At 51.6% G+C, this 13,455-nt stretch overlaps 1 protein-coding gene and 1 pseudogene across 1 annotated transcript; both read right to left on the reverse strand.

Moving 5' to 3' along the window:
- Nucleotides 1–2,361: 2,361 nt before the first annotated feature.
- On the reverse strand, nucleotides 2,362–3,706 carry LOC123728096 (histidine-rich protein PFHRP-II-like). Its single transcript, XM_045698678.1, has 3 exons — nucleotides 3,695–3,706; nucleotides 2,721–3,548; nucleotides 2,362–2,687 (listed from the first exon to the last, which is right to left on the reverse strand). The coding sequence occupies exons 1-3, from the start codon at nucleotides 3,704–3,706 to the stop codon at nucleotides 2,616–2,618; spliced, it is 912 nt and encodes a 303-aa protein (XP_045554634.1). The 3' UTR covers nucleotides 2,362–2,615.
- A 968-nt stretch (nucleotides 3,707–4,674) lies between these two features.
- Nucleotides 4,675–13,455, reverse strand: part of LOC123728297 (rho GTPase-activating protein 8-like) — a 124,181-nt pseudogene continuing 115,400 nt past the window's right edge.

The following is a 13,455-nucleotide window of genomic DNA, read 5'->3' on the forward strand; positions in this document are numbered from 1 at the left end:
TAGGGGGCAGTATAGACCTGTTGTTACTACAGTAGGGGGCAGTATAGACCTGTTGTTACTACAGTAGGGGGCAGTATAGACCTGTTGTTACTACAGTAGGGGGCAGTATAGACCTGTTGTTACTACAGTAGGGGGGCAGTATAGACCTGTTGTTACTCCAGTAGACGGCAGTATAGACCTGTTGTTACTCCAGTAGGGGGGCAGTATAGACCTGTTGTTACTACAGTAGGGGGCAGTATAGACCTGTTGTTACTACAGTAGGGGGCAGTATAGACCTGTTGTTACTCCAGTAGGGGGGCAGTATAGACCTGTTGTTACTCCAGTAGGGGGCAGTATAGACCTGTTGTTACTCCAGTAGGGGGCAGTATAGACCTGTTGTTACTACAGTAGGGGGCAGTATAGACCTGTTGTTACTACAGTAGGTGGCAGTATAGACCTGTTGTTACTACAGTAGGGGGCAGTATAGACCTGTTGTTACTCCAGTAGGGGGCAGTATAGACCTGTTGTTAATACAGTAGGGGGCAGTATAGACCTGTTGTTACTACAGTAGGGGGCAGTATAGACCTGTTGTTACTCCAGTAGGGGGCAGTATAGACCTGTTGTTACTACAGGAGGGGGCAGTATAGACCTGTTGTTACTCCAGTAGGGGGCAGTATAGACCTGTTGTTACTACAGTAGGGGCAGTATAGACCTGTTGTTACTCCAGTAGGGGGCAGTATAGACCTGTTGTTACTCCAGTAGGGGGCAGTATAGACCTGTTGTTACTACAGTAGGGGGCAGTATAGACCTGTTGTTACTACAGTAGGGGGCAGTATAGACCTGTTGTTACTACAGTAGGGGGCAGTATAGACCTGTTGTTACTCCAGTAGGGGGCAGTATAGACCTGTTGTTACTCCAGTAGGGGGCAGTATAGACCTGTTGTTACTCCAGCAGGGGGGCAGTATAGACCTGTTGTTACTACAGCAGGGGGCAGTATAGACCTGTTGTTACTACAGTAGGGGGCAGTATAGACCTGTTGTTACTCCAGCAGGGGGCAGTATAGACCTGTTGTTACTCCAGTAGGGGGCAGTATAGACCTGTTGTTACTCCAGTAGGGGGCAGTATAGACCTGTTGTTACTACAGTAGGGGGCAGTATAGACCTGTTGTTACTCCAGTAGGGGGCAGTATAGACCTGTTGTTACTACAGTAGGGGGGCAGTATAGACCTGTTGTTACTCCAGCAGGGGGCAGTATAGACCTGTTGTTACTCCAGTAGGGGGGCAGTATAGACCTGTTGTTACTCCAGTAGGGGGCAGTATAGACCTGTTGTTACTACAGTAGGGGGGCAGTATAGACCTGTTGTTACTCCAGTAGGGGGGCAGTATAGACCTGTTGTTACTCCAGTAGGGGGCAGTATAGACCTGTTGTTACTACAGTAGGGGGGCAGTATAGACCTGTTGTTACTCCAGTAGGGGGCAGTATAGACCTGTTGTTACTACAGTAGGGGGCAGTATAGACCTGTTGTTACTACAGTAGGGGGCAGTATAGACCTGTTGTTACTACAGTAGGGGGCAGTATAGACCTGTTGTTACTCCAGTAGGGGGCAGTATAGTCCTGTTGTTACTCCAGTAGGGGGCAGTATAGACCTGTTGTTACTACAGTAGGGGGCAGTATAGACCTGTTGTTACTACAGTAGGGGGCAGTATAGACCTGTTGTTACTCCAGTAGGGGGCAGTATAGACCTGTTGTTACTCCAGTAGGGGGCAGTATAGACCTGTTGTTACTACAGTAGGGGGCAGTATAGACCTGTTACTCCAGTAGGGGGGCAGTATAGTCCTGTTGTTACTCCAGTAGGGGGCAGTATAGACCTGTTGTTACTCCAGTAGGGGGGCAGTATAGACCTGTTGTTACTCCAGTAGGGGGGCAGTATAGACCTGTTGTTACTCCAGTAGGGGGGCAGTATAGACCTGTTGTTACTCCAGTAGGGGGCAGTATAGACCTGTTGTTACTCCAGTAGGGGGCAGTATAGACCTGTTGTTACTCCAGTAGGGGGCAGTATAGACCTGTTGTTACTCCAGTAGGGGGCAGTATAGACCTGTTGTTACTACAGTAGGGGGCAGTATAGACCTGTTGTTACTCCAGTAGGGGGCAGTATAGACCTGTTGTTACTACAGCAGGGGGCAGTATAGACCTGTTGTTACTACAGTAGGGGGCAGTATAGACCTGTTGTTACTCCAGTAGGGGGCAGTATAGACCTGTTGTTATTACAGTAGGGGGCAGTATAGATCTAACTCCAGCAGGAAAACCACAATCTGCTGACAAACTAAATGTTCAAGAACCATATGAGCAGGCTAGTCATTTAACAACACATTTTTTTATTTTTTTATTTATTTTTAATTAAAAATATATATTGGTATGTAACTGTTATGAAAGTTGTCAATGTTGTTGTTTTTTTATTTAACCGCCACTTTAAATGTGTACATGACACTGCAACAACATGTCAGTCAGTAATGTAGCAAAACAAACTGGATTATGTCACGGGAGAAAAGGAAAAGGAACTGATTCTGGGAGCCATCTTGTCTCAGGAGCAACAGGTGGTCGGGACATTCTTCAAAACAGGTCATCCCAGGAGGCAATCACAGCGTGTCCGTTTTGTTGGGTTGAGTAGCAAGGTGTCTGGCTGTGTAGTGGAGCCTGTCTGTGGGGTGGTTGGCTGTGTAGTGGAGCCTGTCTGTGGGGTGGTTGGCTGTGTAGTGGAGCCTGTCTGTGGGGTGGTTGGCTGTGTAGTGGAGCCTGTCTGTGGGGTGGTTGGCTGTGTAGTGGAGCCTGTCTGTGCGGTGGTTGGCTGTGTAGTGGAGCCTGTCTGTGGGGTGGTTGGCTGTGTAGTGGAGCCTGTCCGTGCGGTGGTTGGCTGTGTAGTGGAGCCTGTCTGTGGGGTGGTTGGCTGTGTAGTGGAGCCTGTCCGTGGGGTGGTTGGCTGTGTAGTGGAGCCTGTCCGTGGGGTGGTTGGCTGTGTAGTGGAGCCTGTCTGTGGGGTGGTTGGCTGTGTAGTGGAGCCTGTCTGTGGGGTGGTTGGCTGTGTAGTGGAGCCTGTCCGTGGGGTGGTTGGCTGTGTAGTGGAGCCTGTCTGTGGGGTGTCTGGCTGTGTAGTGGAGCCTGTCTGTGGGGTGTCTGGCTGTGTAGTGGAGCCTGTCTGTGGGGTGGTTGGCTGTGTAGTGGAGCCTGTCTGTGGGGTGTCTGGCTGTGTAGTGGAGCCTGTCTGTGGGGTGGTTGGCTGTGTAGTGGAGCCTGTCCGTGCGGTGGTTGGCTGTGTAGTGGAGCCTGTCTGTGGGGTGGTTGGCTGTGTAGTGGAGCCTGTCCGTGGGGTGGTTGGCTGTGTAGTGGAGCCTGTCTGTGGGGTGTCTGGCTGTGTAGTGGAGCCTGTCTGTGGGGTGGTTGGCTGTGTAGTGGAGCCTGTCCGTGCGGTGGTTGGCTGTGCCTGGTATCAGGGCAGGTATCAGGGCGGGTATCAGGGCAGGTATCAGGGCTGGTATCAGGGCAGGTATCAGGGCAGGTATCAGGGCTGGTATCTGGGGCAGGTATCAGGGCTGGTATCAGGGCTGGTATCAGGGCGGGTATCAGGGCGGGTATCAGGGCTGGCACCAGGGCTGGTATCTGGGGCAGGTATCAGGGCGGGTATCAGGGCAGGTATCAGGGCGGGTATCAGGGCAGGTACCAGGGCTGGCATCAGGGCTGGTATCAGGGCTGGTATCAGGGCGGGTATCAGGGGCTGGTATCAGGGCTGGTATCAGGGCAGGTATCAGGGCTGGTATCAGGGCTGGTATCAGGGCAGGTATCAGGGCTGGTATCAGGGCTGGTATCAGGGCTGGTATCAGGGCGGGTATCAGGGCTGGTATCAGGGCAGGTATCAGGGCAGGTATCAGGGGCAGGTATCAGGGGCAGGTATCAGGGCTGGTATCAGGGCGGGTATCAGGGGCAGGTATCAGGGCTGGTATCAGGGCTGGTATCAGGGCGGGTATCAGGGCTGGTATCAGGGGCTGGTATCAGGGCAGGTATCAGGGCTGGTATCAGGGCTGGTATCAGGGCAGGTATCAGGGCTGGTATCAGGGCTGGTATCAGGGGCAGGTATCAGGGGCAGGTATCAGGGGCAGGTATCAGGGGCAGGTATCAGGGCTGGTATCAGGGCGGGTATCAGGGGCAGGTATCAGGGCTGGTATCAGGGCTGGTATCAGGGCAGGTATCAGGGCTGGTATCAGGGCTGGTATCAGGGCTGGTATCAGGGCGGGTATCAGGGCTGGTATCAGGGCTGGTATCAGGGCAGGTATCAGGGCAGGTATCAGGGGCAGGTATCAGGGGCAGGTATCAGGGCTGGTATCAGGGCAGGTATCAGGGGCTGGTATCAGGGCTGGTATCAGGGCGGGTATCAGGGCTGGTATCAGGGCTGGTATCAGGGCAGGTATCAGGGCTGGTATCAGGGCTGGTATCAGGGCAGGTATCAGGGCTGGTATCAGGGCTGGTATCAGGGGCAGGTATCAGGGGCAGGTATCAGGGGCAGGTATCAGGGCTGGTATCAGGGCGGGTATCAGGGGCAGGTATCAGGGCTGGTATCAGGGCTGGTATCAGGGCTGGTATCAGGGCAGGTATCAGGGGCAGGTATCAGGGGCAGGTATCAGGGCTGGTATCAGGGCTGGTACCAGGGCAGGTACCAGGGCTGGTATCAGGGCAGGTATCAGGGCTGGTATCAGGGCAGGTATCAGGGCAGGTATCAGGGCAGGTATCAGGGCAGGTATCAGGGCAGGTATCAGGGCAGTACCTCTGCTTGTGGGCAGCGGGAGCTGAAGACTGTATGATAATGTTCTATAAGGATCTCAGTGAAGATGTTGAGCGGCGTTAGAGATGTCAGAGAGACAGAACCCTGAGAAGGCCAGGACAGATTGACACCAAACACACAAGCCAGGTTGGAGGGAGACATCTTGTTGACGATACTCTGCTGAGAGACCTGGAGGAGGAGGAGGAAGGGAGGAGAAGAGGGAGAGAGAGAGAGAGAGAGAAAGTGTTTACACTTGATCATGACTAAACAGACTGCCTGCCATTCAACCTAGTCCACATATAAAATGGCAACATCCTAATGATCTGTATGACAACAGAAGACCTGTTATTCCAGGAATGTATTTTACTCCTATTGGTTTGACACAGTACATGGTGGAACAGAAGCCTGCTAATCCACAAAAAAGCCCTTTAACAGCCTCCCATCAGCCCGGTCTGGTAACCAGTCTCCCATCAGCCCGGTCTGGTAACCAGTCTCCCATCAGCCCGGTCTGGTAACCAGTCTCCCCCATCAGCCCGGTCTGGTAACCAGTCTCCCATCAGCCCGGTCTGGTAACCAGTCTCCCATCAGCCCGGTCTGGTAACCAGTCTCCCCCATCAGCCCGGTCTGGTAACCAGTCTCCCATCAGCCCGGTCTGGTAACCAGTCTCCCCCATCAGCCCGGTCTGGTAACCAGTCTCCCCATCAGCCCGGTCTGGTAACCAGTCTCCCATCAGCCCGGTCTGGTAACCAGTCTCCCATCAGCCCGGTCTGGTAACCAGTCTCCCCCATCAGCCCGGTCTGGTAACCAGTCTCCCATCAGCCCGGTCTGGTAACCAGTCTCCCATCAGCCCGGTCTGGTAACCAGTCTCCCCCATCAGCCCGGTCTGGTAACCAGTCTCCCCATCAGCCCGGTCTGGTAACCAGTCTCCCCATCAGCCCGGTCTGGTAACCAGTCTCCCATCAGCCCGGTCTGGTAACCAGTCTCCCCATCAGCCCGGTCTGGTAACCAGTCTCCCATCAGCCCGGTCTGGTAACCAGTCTCCCATCAGCCCGGTCTGGTAACCAGTCTCCCCGTCAGCCCGGTCTGGTAACCAGTCTCCCCGTCAGCCCGGTCTGGTAACCAGTCTCCCATCAGCCCGGTCTGGTAACCAGTCTCCCATCAGCCCGGTCTGGTAACCAGTCTCCCCATCAGCCCGGTCTGGTAACCAGTCTCCCATCAGCCCGGTCTGGTAACCAGTCTCCCATCAGCCCGGTCTGGTAACCAGTCTCCCATCAGCCCGGTCTGGTAACCAGTCTCCCATCAGCCCGGTCTGGTAACCAGTCTCCCATCAGCCCGGTCTGGTAACCAGTCTCCCCATCAGCCCGGTCTGGTAACCAGTCTCCCATCAGCTCGGTCTGGTAACCAGTCTCCCCCGTCAGCCCGGTCTGGTAACCAGTCTCCCCCGTCAGCCCGGTCTGGTAACCAGTCTCCCCGTCAGCCCGGTCTGGTAACCAGTCTCCCCCGTCAGCCCGGTCTGGTAACCAGTCTCCCCGTCAGCCCGGTCTGGTAACCAGTCTCCCCCGTCAGCCCGGTCTGGTAACCAGTCTCCCCGTCAGCCCGGTCTGGTAACCAGTCTCCCCGTCAGCCCGGTCTGGTAACCAGTCTCCCCGTCAGCCCGGTCTGGTAACCAGTCTCCCCCGTCAGCCCGGTCTGGTAACCAGTCTCCCCCGTCAGCCCGGTCTGGTAACCAGTCTCCCCCATCAGCCCGGTCTGGTAACCAGTCTCCCATCAGCCCGGTCTGGTAACCAGTCTCCCCGTCAGCCCGGTCTGGTAACCAGTCTCCCCGTCAGCCCGGTCTGGTAACCAGTCTCCCCCGTCAGCCCGGTCTGGTAACCAGTCTCCCATCAGCCCGGTCTGGTAACCAGTCTCCCCCGTCAGCCCGGTCTGGTAACCAGTCTCCCATCAGCCCGGTCTGGTAACCAGTCTCCCCATCAGCCCGGTCTGGTAACCAGTCTCCCATCAGCCCGGTCACCCAGGAGAGATCTGACTAGATGATACAGTCTAATACAGTCTCACCATATTAACCTGCGGGTTACAGACAAGCAGCATTATATTAACATCACCATGAGAAGTGAATGTAAAGTCTCAGAGAGTGATGCTCAGCATTATTCTGTCTACCGGAGAACTTTATACATAGCCTGGGAGTCTTTACGATCTGGATCAGAGCAAGCCCTCATCCCAAAATGGCTCCCTATTCCCTACGGCTCCTGGTTAAAAGTAGTGCACTATATAGGGGCCAGGGTGCTGTTTGGGACACACCTGCAGTCTTCCTGTCTGAGGCCTTGTGGGTTAGTTCTGGAGAGAAGGGTTTCTACAATTGAAAGCTCAGCGTTTCACACGGGACAGAGGGGAAGTGGGTTTGATTTTTCGCAACAGTGGAATATTATTGTAGTGGTCCGTTTTTTGTTTTTGTCCTAAAACGTCTACACGCCATTCATTTCGCTGTGCATTTTGATTTACAGCCCGCCCCCCCAAAAAAAAACAGGCATTTTCAGTAATATTTATTCTGTGGGCTTTGAGATGTTGTATTTTAAGGACATTACATTGTGTAAAGAGACTGTCTTCATATGAAGGACCAAAGCCCTTTGAGATGTTGTATTTTAAGGACATTACATTGTGTAAAGAGACTGTCTTCATATGAAGGACCAAAGCCCTTTGAGATGTTGTATTTTAAGGACATTACATTGTGTAAAGAGACTGTCTTCATATGAAGGACCAAAGCCCTTTGAGATGTTGTATTTTAAGGACATTACATTGTGTAAAGAGACTGTCTTCATATGAAGGACCAAAGCCCTTTGAGATGTTGTATTTTAAGGACATTACATTGTGTAAAGAGACTGTCTTCATATGAAGGACCAAAGCCCTTTGAGATGTTGTATTTTAAGGACATTACATTGTGTAAAGAGACTGTCTTCATATGAAGGACCAAAGCGAGATGTTTTGGCAGCTGGGTTGTATTGTGGAGACGGGCCAGAACATCAGCCGTGCAGCCCGATAGAAGGATAATGGTGTTCTGTTTAATGACGTGGTTCTGATCACGAAGAGAAAGCAGAGCGGTACTTCAGCACTATGTTGCCGTGTGTTGCCGTGCGGTGTTGCCGTGCGGTGTTGCCGTGCGGTGTTGCCGTGCGGTGTTGCCGTGCGGTGTCGTGTGTAGTCCCGTGTGGCTCAGTTGGTAGAGCATGGTGTTTGCAACGCCAGGGTTGTGGGTTCGATTCCCACGGGGGACCAGTACGGAGAAAAAATAATAATAATTTTAAAAAAAATAAATAAAAAAATGTATGAAATGTATGCATTCACTACTTACTGTAAGTCGCTCTGGATAAGAGCGTCTGCTAAATGACTAAAATGTAAAATGTAAATGTGTGTTGCGGTGTTGTCTGTTGCGGTGTTGTGTGTTGCCGTGGTGTGTTGCCGTGTGGCGTGGTGTGGTTGCCGTGCGGCATGGTGTGTCGCCGTGCGGCGTGTTGCCGTGCAGCGTTGTGTGTTTCCGTGCAGCGTTGTGTGTTTCCGTGCAGCGTTGTGTGTTGCCGTGCGGTGTTGTCTGTTGTGGTGTGTTGCCGTGCGGCGTTGTGTGTTGCCGTGTGGCGTGGTGTGTCGCCGTGCGGTGTGTTGCCGTGCAGCGTTGTGTGTTTCCATGTAGTGTTGTGTGTTGCCGTGCGGTGTTGTGTGTTGCCGTGCGGTGTTGTGTGTTGCGGTGTGTTGCCGTGCAGCGTTGTGCGTTGCCGTGCGGTGTTGTGGTGTGTCGCCGTGCGGTGTTGTGGTGTGTTGCCGTGCGGTGTTGTGGTGTGTTGCCGTGCGGTGTTGTGGTGTGTCGCCGTGCGGTGTTGTGGTGTGTCGCCGTGCGGTGTTGCGTTGTTGCACGGTGTTGTGTGTTGTGGTGTGTTGCCGTGCGGTGTTGTGTGTTGTGGTGTGTTGCCGTGCGGTGTTGTGTGTTGTGGTGTGTTGCCGTGCGGTGTTGTGTGTTTCCGTACGGTGTTGTGTGTTGCGGTGTGTTGCCGTGCGGTGTTGTGTGTTGCGTTGTGTTGCCGTGCAGCGTTGTGTGTTGCGGTGTGTCGCCGTGCGGTGTTGTGTGTCGCCGTGCGGTGTTGTGCGTTGTCGTGCGGTGCTGTGTGTTTCCGTGCAGCGTTATGTGTTGCGGTGTGTTGCCGTGCGGTGTGGTGTGTTTCCGTACGGTGTGGTGTGTTGCGTTGTGTGTTGCCGGTGCGGTGTTGTGTGTTGCCGGTGCGGTGTTGTGTGTCGCCGTGCGGTGCGGTGCGTTGTCGTGCGGTGCTGTGTGTTTCCGTGCAGCGTTATGTGTTGCGGTGTGTTGCCGTGCGGTGTGGTGTGTTTCCGTACGGTGTGGTGTGTTGCGTTGTGTGTTGCCGGTGCGGTGTTGTGCGTTGTCGTGCGGTGCTGTTACCATGTTCAGGAAACAGAGCAGGTACTTCAACACCATGTAGTTGTGTTCTGGTAGACTCTCTAGGATGTGTTTACAGGTGGTCACTCGTAGGCTGCTCTCCACTCCTGGAACAACAAGCTGTATGTCACACATTACAATGCATGTTGAGGTTCTCTTTTCAGTTCAGATAGACTGGGTCACCACGGTCGGTTTCATATGTGACCCAATTCAGGAAGTTGGGCAATTGATGCAGGTTCCTACTTCACAGTAGGGTCGTTAAATGAGTATATTGTTGCAAGTTTCTACTTCACAAACTTCTGGGATCTGGAGATATGAATTCCAATGTTGACCTAAACTGGGATATGCTTAACACCCTGTCCGTCCTACGATCACACAAATGATCAAGGAACCTACCAGGTACAACCCTAAATCCGTAACCATGTGCACTCTCATAGATATCATCCTGACCAACTTGCCCTCTAAATACACCTCTGCTGTTTTCAACCAGGATCTCAGCGATCACTGCCTCATTGTCTGCGTCCGTAATGGGTCTGCGGTCAAACGACCTCCACTCATCACTGTCAAACGCTCCCTAAAACACTTCAGCTAGTAGGCCTTTCTTTTCGACCTGGCCCGGGTATCCTGGAAGGATATTGACCTCATCCCGTCAGTAGAGGATGCCTGGTTATTCTTTAAAAGTGCCTTCCTCACCATCTTAAATAAGCATGCCCCTTTCAAAAAATGTACAACTAAGAACAGATATAGCCCTTGGTTCACCCCAGACTGCCCTTGACCAGCACAAAAACATCCTGTGGCGTACTGAATTAGCATCGAATAGCCCCCGCGATATGCAACTTTCCCAGGAAGTTAGGAACAAATATACACAGTCAGTTAGGAAAGCTAAGGCTAGCTTTTTCAAACAGAAATTTGCATCCTGTAGCACAAACTCCAAAACGTTTTGGGACCCTGTAAAGTCCATGGAGAATAAGAGCACCTCCTCCCAGCTGCCCACTGCACTGAGGATAGGAAACACTGTTACCACTGATAAATCTACGATAATCGATGATTTCAATAAGAATTTTTCTACGGCTGGCAATGCTTTCCACCTGGCTACCCCAACCCCGGCCAACAGCTCTGCATCTCCCGCAGAAACTTGCCCAAGCCCCCCTTCCCCCCGCTTCTCCTTCACCCAAATCTAGATAGCTGATGTTCTGAAAGAGCTGCAAAACCTGGATCCCTACAAAACAGCCGGGCTAGACAATCTGGACCCTCTCTTTCTAAATGTATCCGCCGATATTGTTGCAATCCCTATTACTAGCCTGTTCAATCTCTTTTTTGTATCATCTGAGATCCCCAAAGATTGGAAAGCTGCAGCGGTCATCCCCCTCTTCAAAGGGGGAGACACTCTAGACCCAAACTGTTATAGACCTATATCCATCCTGCCCTGCCTTTCGAAAATCTTTGAAAGCCAAGAAAATAAACAAATCACCGACCATTTCGAATCACGAGTCTCTCTCAACAGAGAGAGCCGTCGACGACGACAGAGAGAGAGCCATCGACGACGACAGAGAGAGAGCCGTCGTCGACAACGAGAGAGCCGTCGTCGACAACGAGAGAGCCGTCGTCGACAACGAGAGAGCCGTCGTCGACAACGAGAGAGAGCCGTCGACGACGACAGAGAGAGAGCCGTCGACGACGACAGAGAGAGAGCCGTCGACGACGACAGAGAGAGAGCCGTCGACGACGACAGAGAGAGAGCCGTCGACGACGACAGAGAGAGAGCCGTCGACGACGACGAGAGACCGTCGACTGACGACGAGAGAGCCGTCGTCGACAACGAGAGAGCCATCGACATGTGACATTTTAAAGAGATGGGTGGAGCTAAGGCTTAAGAGGGCGTGTGAACGATGCTGACGGAGAAACTCTCCGTCAGCATAAAACGAATATTATTGGACCCGTCTCACAACAGTGTGTCCAACAGTGTGTTCCAACAGTGTGTTACAACAGTGTGTTACAACAGTGTGTTCCAACAGTGTGTTCCAACAGTGTGTTCCACAGTGTGTTCCAACAGTGTGTTCCAACAGTGTGTTCCAACAGTGTGTTCCAACAGTGTGTTCCAACAGTGTGTTCCAACAGTGTGTTCCAACAGTGTGTTCAACAGTGTGTTACAACAGTGTGTTACAACAGTGTGTTACAACAGTGTGTTACAACAGTGTGTTACAACAGTGGGTCACAACAGTGTGTCACAACAGTGTGTCACAACAGTGTGTCACAACAGTGTGTCACAACAGTGTGTCACAACAGTGTGTCACAACAGTGTGTTACAACAGTGTGTTACAACAGTGTGTTACAACAGTGGGTCACAACAGTGTGTCACAACAATGTGTTACAACAGTGTGTTACAACAGTGTGTCACAACAGTGTGTCACAACAGTGTGTCACAACAGTGTGTTACAACAGTGTGTTCAACAGTGTGTTCAACAGTGTGTTCAACAGTGTGTTCAACAGTGTGTTACAACAGTGTGTTACAACAGTGTGTTCAACAGTGTGTCCCAACAGTGTGTTACAACAGTGTGTCCCAACAGTGTGTTACAACAGTGTGTCCAACAGTGTGTCCCAACAGTGTGTCCCAACAGTGTGTCCCAACAGTGTGTCCAACAGTGTGTCACAACAGTGTGTCCAACAGTGTGTCCAACAGTGTGTTACAACAGTGTGTTCAACAGTGTGTTCAACAGTGTGTTCAACAGTGTGTTACAACAGTGTGTTACAACAGTGGGTCACAACAGTGGGTCACAACAGTGTGTTACAACAGTGTGTTACAACAGTGTGTTACAACAGTGTGTTACAACAGTGTGTTACAACAGTGTGTTCAACAGTGTGTTACAACAGTGTGTCACAACAGTGTGTCACAACAGTGTGTTACAACAGTGTGTTACAACAGTGTGTTCCAACAGTGTGTTCCAACAGTGTGTTCCAACAGTGTGTTACAACAGTGTGTTCCAACAGTGTGTTCAACAGTGTGTCACAACAGTGTGTCACAACAGTGTGTTACAACAGTGTGTTACAACAGTGTGTTACAACAGTGTGTTACAACAGTGTGTTCAACAGTGTGTTACAACAGTGTGTTACAACAGTGTGTTACAACAGTGTGTTCAACAGTGTGTTCAACAGTGTGTTCAACAGTGTGTTACAACAGTGTGTTACAACAGTGTGTTCAACAGTGTGTTACAACAGTGTGTTACAACAGTGTGTCACAACAGTGGGTCACAACAGTGGGTCACAACAGTGTGTTACAACAGTGTGTTACAACAGTGTGTTACAACAGTGTGTTACAACAGTGTGTTCAACAGTGTGTTCAACAGTGTGTTCAACAGTGTGTTACAACAGTGTGTTACAACAGTGTGTTACAACAGTGTGTTACAACAGTGTGTTACAACAGTGTGTTACCCTGCAGAGCTAAAAAAGCCTCGGCAGGCACATGTACTTACGGACGATGTCCTGTATCTGGTGGTAGAGGGCGAAGGTGAGCAGGGGTTCAGGAAGCTCTCTGAGGAAGGTCTTCAGGATGACAGCAGGCACATGGATGTCTCCATACTGCTCAAACACCACTGGCTTCCCTGAGGAGGAGAGACAGAGACCTGATAACAGACTAACTGAGCTTCCCTGAGGAAGAGAGACAGAGACCTGATAACAGACTAACTGAGCTTCCCTGAGGAGGAGAGACAGAGACCTGATAACAGACTAACTGAGCTTCCCTGAGGAGGAGAGACAGAGACCTGATAACAGACTAACTGAGCTTCCCTGAGGAAGAGAGAGACAGAGACCTGATAACAGACTAACTGAGCTTCCCTGAGGAGGAGAGACAGAGACCTGATAACAGACTAACTGAGCTTCCCTGAGGAAGAGAGAGACAGAGACCTGATAACAGACTAACTGAGCTTCCCTGAGGAAGAGAGACAGAGACCTGATAACAGACTGAGCTTCCCCGAGGAAGAGAGACAGAGAGTTGTACTCTTCTTTCTGCACATAGACCAGCTATACAGAGACCTGATAACAGACGAACTGAGCTTCCCTGAGGAAGAGAGACAGAGACCTGATAACAGACTAACTGAGCTTCCCTGAGGAGGAGAGACAGAGACCTGATAACAGACTAACTGAGCTTCCCTGAGGAAGAGAGACAGAGACCTGATAACAGACTAACTGAGCTTCCCTGAGGAGGAGAGACAGAGACCTGATAACAGACTAA

This window comes from Salmo salar, chromosome ssa17, assembly GCF_905237065.1.
Source record: "Salmo salar chromosome ssa17, Ssal_v3.1, whole genome shotgun sequence".
NCBI lineage: Eukaryota > Metazoa > Chordata > Actinopteri > Salmoniformes > Salmonidae > Salmo > Salmo salar.